The 15663-nt window shown below is 31.8% G+C and overlaps 1 protein-coding gene across 1 annotated transcript in view; it reads right to left on the reverse strand.

Annotated features, from left to right (window-relative positions):
* Positions 1–505: 505 nt before the first annotated feature.
* The window catches only part of SLC25A36 (solute carrier family 25 member 36), a 37278-nt gene continuing 22120 nt past the window's right edge, over positions 506–15663 (reverse strand). The window contains exons 5-7 of the mRNA XM_037843878.1: positions 8914–8980; positions 6302–6591; positions 506–4315 (exon numbers count right to left, since the gene is read on the reverse strand). Coding sequence (XP_037699806.1) covers positions 4122–4315; positions 6302–6591; positions 8914–8980 — 551 coding nt within the window. The 3' untranslated portion in view covers positions 506–4121. The remainder of the gene's footprint in view (positions 4316–6301; positions 6592–8913; positions 8981–15663) is intronic.

Here is a 15663-nt window from a genome sequence, read left to right on the forward strand (position 1 = left end):
CCATGGGAATTCATTTGGTTATTCTAGCAAGTTTCACAGCGCTGTATTTTTAATTTTACCATTTTTAACTTTCCTAAATCTGAAATTAAAATAAAACAAAAAACTTTTGAAATTTCTCATGTTAAACCAAAAAACTATACAACCTAAGAAGGTATCAACCAGATATCCTAAGATAAAAGCCCCAATTTCTCAAACATGTTTTGCAAATTGGGTTTGTTTTGATAAATGAAAAGTATGGGACTTAAAGATCAATAAACCTGTGGAAAACAATATGCAAGAACAGATATTTCTTACTAAACTATGAGAGAGATTGTTTGAATTTTTAATTTCTAAGCTACCACCAGATACAGCAGACAGAAGGCGCTCACAAAAAGGTCTGCTGAGTGAATGGAACACTTAACTTGAAAAGTGGATTACACTTTTGTTCTACACATAATTCTGAAAAAGTGTGAATATATTCTCACCACAAAAAATTATTAAAATACATTTTAAAAAACTCACCATGTTTGCATAAGCACATTTTAATTTTTTGAATTTTAACAATTCAAATAAGTCAGTTAACATAAATACAGAGTAAATGCACATTATTTACAGCCATGTACATCAATGCAAGAATAGCAAACTTCATATGAACAGACATCAACTCTTATGTATTTGACTCTAGCAGTTTGTAAGTCATAATATAATTGTTCACATATGCAGGGGTACACATTCAAAAAGTTTATTAACACTAAAAGAGAGTGAAACTACAGTTTTCAGTTTCTAAAAGGAGTAGCGTAAGAGTCAGTGTATAGGCTAATAAGAAATATATGGGCATGATGGAGAAGAGATTTTAGTGGGCAGAAAGTACATTATACTAAATGCTTTTATATATTAAAAATTCTTCTAATGTAAATCACTGAGAAACACCTATTTTCTTAGGAATGTTAAAGTCCTGATCAATAGTGGAAGAGGAAAAGGCCAAACTATTTTACCCAAAGGGGTCCCTATAGTTCTAACAATCTGGGCAGAAGACTATGTAAACAACCTAGTATTGGGCATGAACAATGCTGAAAGAATGAGAATAGACTGATTTCTAGCACTTAAACCCTTCAAAGTCAAATCAACATTTTTAATAATTTAAAACAAATCTTAAAATGCTGAAATGTTTATATTCTGGTAAAAAGGTAAACATTATCTTTAACAACTTGAACTGTGCTGGTCCTAATATAATAGTGCTGTTTCATAATGTGCATTGGGTTTTGTTAGGAGACAGAAAGTAGAATTAAATAATCTAATGATATTCCATCACGGTTTTGAAGTTACAAATCTATTACTTGTGGGCCCCATCTAGTAAGGATGGTTCCACCAAGTTACATACATGAGAATTAAGACAAAGCTTTGGTGAAAGTTTTTCATGGACTTAAAAGCACTGTATGTTATCCCAAAATGACAGGGTTGGTTAATTCTCAGATTTGGACTTTGCAACTCAGGAAACTGTTTTAATGAGCCAACAGGTACCAGAGTTCTATCTGCTGCTCTATTATAGCAATACAAGATGTTCTTACAGTATCTACTGCATGAACCTGAATAAATTCTATTCAATCTTCTGAGTATTCTTTTATAGAAGCAGGTAACAACCTAAAGTGGGCTACCTCTATACCATAAATAAACGTTATCTGATAGAAAACAAATGATAAAAAGTTAAAAAAAAAAGTCCAACACTTTGAATATGCATTTTTCTTTTTAAACATTTGAAAACATTTTAAAAATCTCCAAAGAAATACCTCACAGATAAATTTTATATACAACTTTTATATAGTTTAAAAAATTATCTCTGTCATACATAAAGTAAACTATTGCAGACTGTCCTTTGGGGAAAACAAAACAATTAAAATAAACTTCATTTCTCCTTTCCAGCTGTTGTACAAAGAAACAAAATCTACGACTCTAAGAATCTTTTTTCCTTCCAGTACATACATCAAACTCACTTTTAAAAGCTGAATATAATGCACTAAAGGTCAATGTAATTTTACTTCCGAAGTACAAACGGGATCAGAATATATGTTCATCCTTGAAGGACACTTGTTATGAATATGCTACAAATAAATAATAAGATGTTCCTTAGCTGCTGGTTTTCATGCAGCATTCTTATTCATTTGTGGGGTACTGAGATATTAAGATTAGGGGGAATCTCTGTCCTACACTCAACACAACTAATGCTTTTAGATCTTCACAAGGCAAATGGCACTCTTAGGCAGTATAAATGGCACCTAAAAAGGCAAACACTATAGATTGAGACTTTCTCTACAGATTTAAACTAGAAATTATTGGTTTTGTTTTTTTGGTATGTTCCTCTCAAAAAATGTCAAAGCTGAAATTCACCTTAAAAGGTATTAGTAATCCCAAAGGTAAGGAAACTGAATTTGCCTTTGGTTTCCCAAAAGGTTGGAATATTTTTAATTCCAATCAAAGCACCTCAAAAACACCCAGTTACTGTTGATTACAAAGTAGTTAAGAAGGTGGGAGAATTTGAGGGAACAGTTTCATTGGTGACAGCAGAGAAAGCTTGTAATGACATACTGCAATTTTCCATCACGTTGAGGGTATTACGGTTTACAAAGAATACCTTAAAAAAAAATCTTGAACATGCAATTCTCTCCTACTCTCTTGCACCCCTGAGAAAAGGCCACAAAGTGCAATCATAAAGAGTCATTCTTAAGATAAAGCCATTGCACAAAATGTACAGTTTATGTACACTGAAATGAGTACCACACTGGAGTTTAATTGTACAAGTTTTATACACCAATCTAGCAACATTCATAGGCAAAATCTCTTAACAGATTTAAGTGAACATCTTCTGAAAGGGCCATATATATCATATATTGGTGCAGTTGAACTCAATAGCAAAATTTAAGTTATATCCTGCTGGCACATTTAACATGAATTAACTTGAATCTATGATTTACCATTCAGGAAATTAGAATAAACTTCTGCCAAAAGCGGTTTGTTCATTTACAAAATTGTAAGTCAATTAAAATCATTACCTGTTGAATCAAACAGCAGAGGGCCCTTCTTCTATGATGTTTATATGTCCCAGGTATTAATACAATGTCATCTTAAAAAAAAAAAAAAACTTATAATGGGAAAGCTAAAAGTGACCATTTTCTCTATAAAATAAATGCAATCTATATATATACAGCTTCCGGAAATAACTCAAAGATTCAGATTCTTAATGCAAAAGCAAGCAGAGAAAAATTCAGAAGTTTCTCCTTTAACTAAATGATACCTAGGTATGATAAGCAGATGATAATTTAGGCTCACAACTAATAAATCAATGAAAAGACAGTAGATTCTGTCAGCTGTCTTCATTCATGTATCATAAAGATAGAAAAGATATGAGGACATGCTTAAATCACCAAAATGGCCAAGAATCAACATTTTATTGGTTTATTCTATCCCAAACTATTACCATTTGAGTTTGATGTTTTAATGAAAAATTTAAATGTCCCCATTATGCTAAATAGCAAGCACCTGTTAGAAGTGGAAACCAAAACCAATTAATGCTGAAAATATACAAGATATTTAGACACTATTTCATTGGTTGTCAAAAAGAGTGAATACTAATGTCAAATAATATTGTGCCAGGTTCTATCAGGGAAATGTGAAAATACTGAGGACCTACTGTTAATATTTGCAATTTTACAGATACTGAACAGAAGCCAGAAGCCAGAAATTCATGACTGTCAATACTATCTTTGGGAAGTTATAATACAGTATACAGTTAAGGGATGGCTTTATTTAGCAGACTGGAAAAGTGCACATGGAATAAACAACAGTATACTCTCGCTGCCATAAATTAACAAAATTCAACTGTGTCAGGCAGACATGATAGAGAAAATGGCAATTTTCAGAAAGGAGAGCTTTTAAAGGCATTTCCTTGGAGGCAGCCGAGGTTTTTCACATTTCCAAAAAGAAGTAGTAATGTGGGTGATTATATCAATTCCTACAACCAAACTTCCACTTAGGCATAGTTACATGTTCCCAAACTATCTTCCTTCTGTCCATCTGCTGGCTTTGATATACCATGGTCCACTGTCATCTTTTGGTCTTCCCTCTTTATAGATGGCACCGGGATGTTGCTATCCATTGAGCAGGTAGACGACCAGTTCATAGGTGGCCATCATAATGGCTGTGTTTGGAATCTGTCTCACCAGATGGGTTGTTAGACCACGATAAAGGGACCCAAAACCTTCTTCTTGAACAACCAAAGACAACGTCTGAAAAAAAGATCTGTATTTTGTTCCTTCTTCACGTAGTCTTGTTCTTACAACTTCTGTTTAGATGACAAAAAAACAGTTATTTTATTGAAACATTGGTGACATCTTTATACCCTCTCCTAATTGTAGTAAGCACATCTCATTTATCAATCTCTAAACATAAGCTCAGAATAAATTTTAATGTGTAACTTATTTTAATGGTCACATTACAGTAACAACAAGTTTCTAATACCTACCGCTAAAATCACATATTCTAATTACAAAATTTCCTATGTCTCTGAATACAAAAAGAATGAAATAAAAGAGAAGTGTAAGTTGTATACTGGATAAATAGATACAAGGGAGAAGAGAAAAAAAGGTTAGGAAGCAGAAAAAGATATGCGTGAGAGTGGTATCAAGATGAATATAGAAAGGTACAATGAGAAACAAGCAGACAATTTAAAAAGTGGACAGTACAAAGAGAAGAGAGAATTCTTAATCTATGCACCATGGTCTACATATACCAACATTAAATATCATGAGGACAAAGAAGCTAAAAATGTTTAAAATTCTAGCTGCCAGCTATAAGGCCCAGTATGGGAAGCAACTAAGCAAAAATTGTAACATTTTAGAGCTGAAAGGGACCTTAAAGATTACAGTTAAGTCAAATTTTTCTTCATTTTAAAAGGTGAGAGAATTGGGGTTACTGAGAGGTTTTAGTCAATTGGGGGTAGAGAATGGGGGGATGGGACAAGAACTGAGAGCTTCCAAGGGCTGAACTGTTCTTTCCACATTTACTATTTCTCAAAATTTTCCAACAAAGTACCCCTCAGGGGCCTGGAGAAACAGCCCAAAGCTGCTCACTGCAATTGTAAATATTTTAAATCTCTCCTGTCTGAAAAATTCGTACATTTTATACATTTCACTCCAAAATAAATCCATATATATAAACTGTATGTCTTGGAATGACATCACTTCCCTTCAAGGAACAGGATGCTTAAACCCCAAACTCTGCCCTTCATCTCAGCAGGCCAGTGTCCTAGTCTACCCATAGAGTCTAAAACCTGAACAATGTTCCTCTCCCTTAGAGAGTCAAGAACTTTTCAGGAAACTGCTGTAAGGAAACAGTCCAACTTGGTTAAAAAGAATTCATTTCATAATTTACATTTTAAAGCATCATTTCCTAGCTTTGTTTCATTTTTCCTGACAGAGCTTTAATCACAGAACTTTAGCTTTACAAGATGAATGTAAATGCTAATCAGCCTTACAAAAGTGAAGCACCTAGATTAAAGAAAACAAAAACCTCAAACAGACCAAAATTGAAAGGCTACACTTAAATAAAACGAAACACCAACAAAAATAGCTACAACAAAAACTTCAGCAGGATGCTAATTCTTATGTGATTTCTTTAGCTATTAGTGAATAGGCTAATATTGTAAAATTAAAGCATAGAAATAAGAGATTATTCATTAAAAAAAGAGATTTATATATATAATATATAAATAAATTATATATTTATTTGCCAACATGAAATGAAAGTAAACAGTTTGGTTTTTGCGATTATAGACGATTCAAATTTTGGCTATATCAGAGTAACTGCATGACCTTGGGCATGTTATTTATCTTACTTAATGTTTCATTTTTCCATTTGAAAATGAGAACAATCCTGGTTATATTCTAGCATATCTAGACACACACAGAGAAGATAAGTACTTTATAGAATGTTTAAGTGGATTAGCAATAATGTAGGTAAAGGAACTAACACAGCACCTACACACAAACCTATTTAAAAAAATAGAAACTTGCCCAAAGGTCACCACCTAGCTGGTAGGTGGCATGGCTGGAATTTGACTGACTGACTCCAGAGCCCATGATGATCATTACCACGTTATTTTCTAGCATTTACTGACCTATTACTATGGTCTTGTGTTACAGATGCAGATCTATTCTCATTATGAGGAATTCTGCAACATTATAAATGCTCTTATAAGTAAGCTGTTGGCTGGAGTAGGAAAATATTTTTGATGTAACAGAGTATTATCATACAACTCAATTCGTCTTACCATGTGGATACGCTATAGTTGTGGCACAAGTTTTTGAGGTGGCAGCAGCCAACATCATTCCCACAAAATCTGATGCTTCTTTCACAGACTCTTCATCATCTTCCATTGTAGAAGCAGTCTTACATTCCACAAGTTTTTGCTTAATACTTTCATAAATAACAAAATGAATAACAGTCTCTGATATGCCAGCATATGAAGCAGACATGCCCCTATAAAATCCTCTAAGTCCATCTGTCTGATACACTTTACGAATACATTCAAAAGCACCCATTCGTTTTTCCCCACGGTTCCTGAAAAGCAAAAAGGAAAAATCTTATGAACATAAACAAAATTGTACAGGTTTTAAAACAAAGAAAATAAATTATAGTAGAAATATGCCACTCTAATAAAGAATGAAGTGAGATTAGAATTTTAGAACAATCATATTTTTGATTTCCTCTTTTTTTGTCCCAAATTTGTCATGTTAGATGTGTAACATGTAAATAGCTGACTTTACAGAATGCAAAATACACTACACTGAATCCTCAGTTTCGCATACACAATGCAGCTCGTGCTGTAGGGTAAGTAATGAAATCATTTTAGGAAATATCCACTCTCACCACGGCTTAAGATAAAAACAAAACAAAATTATCCCCCAAACCTCACACTGCATTATGTCCAATTTTAACTAAGTTGAATTTCCTTTGCATTAAATATATATAAAAAGAGAGAATGAGACATAGTGATGATAATACGTCATAAAGCAAGGATTGTGATTAATTTTTGTGTACATGAGACTCTTCCAACTCCTCCCACCTCCCCCCAAAAGTGACTCACTGAATTTAAATAAAATTTTCAATGATCCACTGAAGGCAAATGGCCACATTTATCATTTCAGTATCTGTGGTGGATAATGAATACGAGGTCCTCTACAGTTAAAGAATTTGAGTATTGTTCCCAAGAAAATTTCTTCATTTAGTGCTACTTAAGGGTACAGAATCCAGTCTTACAGAGGCATATACTTTTATCAGTTTGTGAAAATACTTTTTGTCTTATGCTGATTTCCCTAATAGAACCCTATCTATAAGAAATAGGTATAAATGCTACCTCTAGGAAAAGACATATAACACCTATTTATAAATTATACCTAACCTGCTTCTGATATAACAAAAATAAAACTAAACATCCCACCTGATAACCTATAGATGCTTCCAGTTTTATGAACTAATGACTGTCTTCAGATACTGAATAAATTCAGTTGAATGATCCATGCAAACAAATGTAGTTAGTTCCTGTCACCAGAGATCCTTCCTCAAAAGAAGGTTATAAGAAAAACAAATAACCTTCCTTTGTCTGGTTATAGTTTGTCAATTTTCTTGGGGTATGGTAGGAACACGTTGGAAGCAATACAGTTTTTTAGGTTATTTGTTCTTATTCCTTTGTTTTGGTTTTGTTTGAAATGTTGTTTTCTTACTGTTCTTTAATTTTTTGATAAATAAAGTTAAAAAAAAAAAAGGTTATAACAGCTAAAAGTCTCTTAAGGGTGACATGCAAACCAGCAGTCCTGTTCTTGATCTCAGTGCTATAAATTAGCACCCTCAAATCAATCTTTCACTTATACATATTACCCTATCGCTATTTCTCTTAGGCCCCCAAGGGTAATGAAATTGTGCTGGCTTGTGTTACAATTATAAGTGAAAAAATAATACAATAAAATTTTAAACCATGACTTTCCCGGATTCTCTATTGATCAACCTTAAGCATACCACTGGGACCACTGGTGGTTTAACAGCATAATGTAGACTGGCATCTCACCCTTTTTTAACCTCTGCATTAAGTCTTATCAGTCATCACTTTCATATCTTTGGCTTTAAGAGTTTTTCTATACCACATAAGATTTCATTAAAAGGGCTATTCCAGATAAAACCAGAATTAGACATTTCTTTTCAAAACTCCAAATAGCATACAGTTTGACATGAGAGAATGGAAAACAGGTATTTAAGCAGGTGTAACTGTTAATGATGTCAGATCAGTTTTATATGTACGGTGTATAAGATTTAACATTACTGCTCAAACTCTAGAACAGTAAACCACTGTTTACTGGTGATTCTCTAGAGCCTAGCAGTATCTGGCATACAGTAGATGCTCAATACAGACTTTATGAATGAATGACTCTTGCTACTATAAAGTAGTCAGTGGTAACAGATAAGGGTCTACTAATTAATTGAGAGTTAAAGCCCAGTTCAGGGCTCCCTGTATGTAAGGTTACTGAATTTCAAAGACTCAGTCTCGACTAGCTGACTATGTGGCTTATTGAACTGTGGGGAGACCAATAATTAGCACCCATGTAGTCAAAGTCTCACTTCTCAGCTAGGTTAATATACTTTTTCACTTTTATTTTTAAAACACAACACTATTTTTACCTGGAAAGTCACATACTGCCAACTTTTATATCATTTTTGCTTGTGATCATAGACCCCAAATTTCAAAAATGTAAAAAAATAAAAACAGAGCAGCAAAAGGTAAGAAGAGGAAAATGTAGTTAAATACCTGGCACTGAAATCTAATATAAAATTATAGAAAAAATCAGTTAAAAGCAACTGTAACTAATTTTACTTTAATAACTGACATACCTTGCATCAAGCTGGAGCCGAGTCTTTATAAGCCAAATGGGGTTGGTTGCTGTAATTGCCGTAAAACCTAAACAAACGTGTAAAATGAACTCTGGTAAAAATGAAGAGCCCACTATTAAATTTAAGGTTTTAAAAATTATATTTATCTCTATTAAAGAAAATGCAAAAATATTTAAACTAATAATTGATATATGCTTTACATTTTTATTTTACAAACCCATACACCATGAACATTTTTGCTTTATTTCCCTAAGTGAATAAAATTCTCCAATTCTGATCTTAACTAAAAGACTCTTTTAAGAACAAAAGCTGATTACATATAAATTCCTCTCCCAATCTACACAGAATACCTTCAGGGGCACCCTTTATTTTCTAAGCTGAATTTGGAAACCCATTTCTACAGATAAAAGTACATAAATTTTATTTATATTCTAGGGCTAAAGGCATGCAAACTCTACAACAGTTACTTGGGATCTGACTAACATGACAAATCACTATGTTCAAAATGGTTTCTACCTAAGTGTCTCAGCATTTATTAATATTTTGATCTTAAATTGGTTGTGTAAAAAGATTATTGTTCATGAATACTTACATAAACATATGCTTACTAACACTGTTCAAAAATAATGGTATCAGAGATGTGCTTTCTTAAGGTCAATAGGACAGATCTATTTTTCATCCATACATACAAAAACTGAAAAGTTCAGAAAAAGTTACAAACTGGAACTTCACCCTCACTTTCATAGACATTGAAAAGAAACTTAGGGTAGAAACTAGTTCTGGTTTACTTTAAAACCAAAGTACTATGTACTAACTATTAGTGCAGAATGGTGGTCTTCTAGATGGTACACTGCAGGCAGTGAATTAAGATCTCTGGAACAAGTATGTTTTTAGGTTAGTGCCTCTCTTTATTATTTGCCATTTTCCTAATGTTACAGAAAAACAGCAGCACATGAATGCAATCCTGATGACAGGAACTTATAAGATTCCTTTAACTACACAAAACAGGGTTTTCAAAATATTGCTTGTTAAATGTTTAAGATCAGCTATACCAAGTTCATAGAACTACTTACATCAAGCCACATTTATTTACTTGACCTTTAAATTCAATGAAAACCTGCATGAAGAAATCTCCAAGAATCTTAACTGTTTTAATATTTTCTATCAAATACTATCAGTCAAGCACATTTTTAGAGAGATGGGATATAATTAGCACATTTTATATGAATAAAGTACTTTCAGGAACAAAAAATGCTGGGATGGATTTAGGAGTCACTTTGTTTTTTTAAATGGCTATACAGTACAGAATCAATCATAAACCTATTTTAGCTTTCAAATTTAGTATGGGTATGTCTACAGATGCAAAATAATTTTACTAAACTGTTTACAAAGCTGAATTTGGTCTCACAGCTTTTTTTCCATTCTGTGATGTAAGATCATTAGGTAACTCAAGTTTTACTCCCTTAACCCACTATTTTAACACTGTGTAGATATAGCCAGACACCCAAGGGATGCTCTAACTAAACCTATTTAGGTAAGCAAGACAAATGTACTTAGTCAATAAAAGGAATAAAAGTTTCATTTAATAACCCCTTTAACAATTTTGTAAAGATTATAATCTTCACTTTTCTTAAGTGCTTTTAATACTACATTCATAAGTATAAAGCTGGAATGGGACTAACAATTTTGGAAGTATCTGCCAGTATTAAAAAATACTTAAAAGTGTTGGAAAGGATGTTACGAATATCTTTTTAAAATAAGAGGTTCTTTTCATGCATATATTCTTGGTAAATAAGAAGAAAAAACAGTATCAGACCAGTTTAAATATTCTTTCTTGGAATGGATTTTGTTGCATGACCTGGCTTGAGAACAAAGTTACAGAATATTATTTTTTTCTTCTTTTGAACCTCATTTTTCTAAGTAAAAGTCAAACTGAAGATATTCAAAATTATATTTGATGCATCCAACATCAATATTCTGGTTACACGTGAATTTAATAATTCTTATTTTTTAAACTTAAATATTTTATTAGTTAAATGTCTGCATAGCAAGACTGAGGGTTTATTAGTGAAAAGCCAGCAGCTAAGCAGTATAAACAACAAAATATCCTCATTATTCAGAATGGTTTTTAGTCATCATTATGTACAAATTTTAAATTAAGAAAAAACATTTGCTTTTTATTAAATTTTGAAAGTCTAAAATTGGGAATTCTTATATCAAAGTTTTGTTTTTTAAAAAAAGAGCCTGTCTGGGTAAAAATTCTCAAACTTCATTTGAAAAGAAAATGGACCCTGTTAATGTTTAGAAGCACCAATTTTTTAAAGCTACAAATTCTATTTCTAAAAATATAAACTTAGTACCCAAGTTTCTGATCATAATACTCTTCCAAGTTACAAAATTCCTCAATTAGAGCCTGAAAAAAAAAGAACAAAAAACAAACAACCCCACACGTATAAATATATAACTTAAAAATATTACAGCAAATATTTATAAATGTCTTACTAGGAATAAATTTCTTAAAACACCTACAAATTATAATTTAAAATTATTCTCTGTACATATTAATAAATAAAGATAGAAAGCAGATAACAGGTATTTCCCACTTAACTAAAATTCATTTCCAGCACATAGTAGCCTATGGAACAGGGCACTTAAAATTTAGATAAGTGAGAGAATGTCATCATCTTATCCATATAACTGCTCTTATTAGTTGGACCACCCAGCTGTGCTTACTACAGTTGTTTTGGTTCATTTCTCCCAATAATGAGTTACCGCTTAATAAAGACACTAGCCTAACTACCCATGAACTATTAGGTTAGATAAAGAATATAGTCATAATTCACAGGACTTTAGCTATTGGTTCTTTGCCAGTCAAAACTCTAGTCCTTGGGTTTTATGCTATCACATTCTTTTAACCAAGAACACTTGAAAAAACTAAGGAGACATTATTAGGTTAATTAAACGTGGAAAATTTTATTAATTCAAGAAATGAAACAAATGGGAAGAAACAAAAAGAAAACCATTAACTTAATTATATATGGCAAGGCAATCTGAGGTTGATAAACAGCTTATTCAAAATGCCAAAGGTAAACATATCTTCCTACTTTTAAGACACAAAGATATTGGGAACGGTGGTCCTGAAATTTAAAAACTGCCTGCTACTTTTGATTTTGGCATTTTAATTTTGTGGCATTTTGATAATATACTAGTTTACATTAATATTCTTTGCACTCATTGAAACATTAAAACTGACTTAGAGGTATATGAGGGATCCATTTGTAGGGTTAGCAAAGTTAACAGCTGGTTAAAGCAAAGGTTAGTATTTTATTTAAAAGCTTTTAAAAACTTTTAAAAGGCCAACTTTTAAGGTTTTGTTTCATCGAAGGCTCCATTTAATAATTTAACCAATTAACAGAAATTCTGCTTATAATAAACTTACTGAAAATGGCTGTTTCATTAAGTGAGTGATACCTGTCGTATTAATTTTCAGTACTTTTTATTTCAATTAACTTCTGTAAGAACAAAGCCCATCTAACCTCCTAAGAGAAATGTATTAAAAGCTAAAAAAAAAACCCACAATTAATTCAAACTAAAACAGATAAGATCCCAGATATTCTTATCCTGCATTTATTTCAAAAGTAAAGGTATTAAGATCAATATTTTTCTAAGAGAGTATAAAGTCAAGTATCAACAGACAAGAGAACTGAAAGCACTGTATTAGACTCTTAAATATGTTATGCTAAGCAAAAAAAACTACTAATTTTTCTAAAAGTTGTAGGATGGTATCATACCATTTACAACTATGCATATCTTGAATATTGTTATCAAATTCTTGGGAGGTCAAGCCTGTTATGGCCAAGCTGAAGACCCCAGGCTTTTATTACATATGACTGATTATATGAACACAGTTCTTTTAGAATGATTATAAAGGGATCAGAATTTAATTTTTATAAAATATTCAGATAATGCACACATAAATTCAGGAAATAAAAGTTCATTTCCCGCCTTCTATTAATTCCAAAGCTATTATAAAAACCCAGGGTGTGTTTCTTATTATACTAGAGGCTGCAAGAGATGCTCAGTTCAGTACTCACGAGGTTTAAGTTAGTCCATATTTCTACAGGAAGTGACCTGCGGATGGGGAGCATGAGATGACACGATCTCACTCTTTTCTCGGGAGAAATGTACAGTAAATGCCTAAAATAGACACAGGCTTTTCTGTATCATAACAACAAGCAGTGACCTCATCAGAAACATGTGCACAAACTGAATCCCACTGGAAGGATTTGAGAAATATTTTACTGTGAGATCTACTTCTGAAAATTTTAAGTTAAAAAAAGAAAAAAGAAAAGAAAAGGAAAATATCAGCACGGGCCACAAATTAAAAAAAGAAAAAAAAGCACTGAGTACTGAAAATTCCACCATCTGCAGCAGTTTGAGTCAAATACTTACCTAAAAGAAGCCCAGTTTTGTCTTAAAGAAAAAATGCTAACCTTGTCATAGGGGAAATCTAAGAAATTATTTGGTTTAAAGGGAATTACCATATCTGATTTTCCTACCATAATTATCTACCACTGGCAAAGAGTTGAAAATACAATTTTCCATTCATTAACAATCAGCCTATTTAGTAAATCTGTTTAAAAACAAAACAAAACAAAAGAAACCACCAGAATAGTCCAGTAACTTTATTTTGGGACTATTTATAATGTTATTACAAAATAAATAAAGTACATGCTTCTACAACAGTACCGTCACCTTTTGCACTATGGCCAGTAACATTGCACATCCATACTTATGGAATATTTTGGATTATTTTGTATTTAATTTCTTGTGTTCTACAAAACAAAAAACAGAAGAATGTTTACACACAAACATACAAAACATCTGTCCAAACATCCATCCGGCTGAATGAACTGATGTGGCCAAATAAAATATTATTTAAAAATATTATATATATGCAAGACAAAAATTTTATTTAAGGAGTAAAAACTTAACCTTTAATACTAAACTTTAAGTCAAATAGAAAAATATATCTTGAAAAATAAGATACCCACAAGGTATGTAGAAAATATTATGGGTATTTAAAAAATTGAGCAATAACTGAATATATAATCCCAATGAAAATCAGAATTCATTTCCTTTAAATCTATAAGTTGTATACAAAAATATATACATGCCAGACAAAAACTTTTGAAAATTGGGAACTAGTATAAAGAAGGGAGAAATCCAATACTATTTTCCGTATAAATATCTGTGTCTAGGTGTATAAAGAGGAATATGAAATTTTATTTAAAGAAAAGCATATAGGCACAAAACAAATACCCTCAACACTTAAGATATACTTAGTCTGGCAAAGGTCATCTGTAGAAAAATAAGGCAGGTAAAACACAAAAACAGTCCATATTACTTGATTTCATTAAATATCCTCAACAATTGGAAAAAAATGTTAATACATGAAAATTTATAGTTCAATTTTAGAGGCTCATGAATTCTTACAGTATTCACTTGAAATGATAAAATAAATGAAAATAAGACTTACTTTAACTTTCCTTTTAATAAAAAAGGTTTAATATCTAAATTAAACACTTAGGTTCATCTGATGGATAAAATGCAATATGAAATCGATTTGAGATTACATGAAAAAAAAATTAGATGCCTTAATCTTAAATGCATGTGCTATTTGGTGTGGCAAAATCTTGCAGGCAATATTGTTAGTGGTCTATTTTAACACGTTTTGATACTACATTGACAAGGTTAGCATTTTTTTTTTCTTGAATAGCCAGTTTAAAAATGATTTTTTTACATGGCTATCTCTAGGCACTTTACACCCCCAAATCATTCATATTTAGAAGATCTCTAAAAATGATCCTGAAGAAAAACCAGAGCAATCTGGTATGGATTAGTCCAAGAATGAAGGGGGTAAAAGGCTACCTTGACTAGCTGCACGGGACCATTCAGTTTCAAAAACCATGTGGTTATGGATAATAACTGCAAAGCTAAATGTTAATGCTCATGAATAGTGCAAGGAAGCTCTGGAAGCTCTGAATAACTAAAAGACTATCAATTTAACCAAAATGCAAGGAATTCAAGTTCAGAAATAGTTACCAACGGATAGTTAAAAACACAATCCACGAGTAAGCATTTATACACATTTGAGAAAAAATTACAAAATGACATCTGTAATTCTTTGCAATGTGATACAAATATGGTAATAAATTCTGATGAGACAGTCCAATTAAAAAAAAAAGATGTTCCAATGAAAACTAAGATATTCTGAACCTCTAAATTTGCAATACTGAATATATAACAACTATCTTTACTGAAAATGATTGCACATCAACTTTCTAAATTTCAAATATTTCAAAAAAAGAAAGATCAAAATTTCTTTATAATTTTCTCGGGTTAAAAAAACCATAAAAATATAAACACTGGTAATCCAGAAACATATTCTTAAATTACCTAACACAGTAGTTACCTAGTTTGTCACTAGCCACGAACTTTTACCTCCAACCCACTCAAATTAATAAGGTAGAAATCATCTATTCATAGTCAACATCTGCAAAAAGTATATTAAAAATAATTCTAGCTATAACTGAATAATATCTATGGTATTAAACCAAAAAACTAATTTTCAAAATCCTTCTCTACATAGATCAACCTACTCATTTCATGGATAAGGCAATGGAGATTCATATAAATTACATAACTTGCCCAAGATCTTCTCATAGGTAAATGGGAATGTTTTACTGC

Source organism: Choloepus didactylus, chromosome 1 (assembly GCF_015220235.1).
Source record: "Choloepus didactylus isolate mChoDid1 chromosome 1, mChoDid1.pri, whole genome shotgun sequence".
Classification (NCBI taxonomy): domain Eukaryota; kingdom Metazoa; phylum Chordata; class Mammalia; order Pilosa; family Megalonychidae; genus Choloepus; species Choloepus didactylus.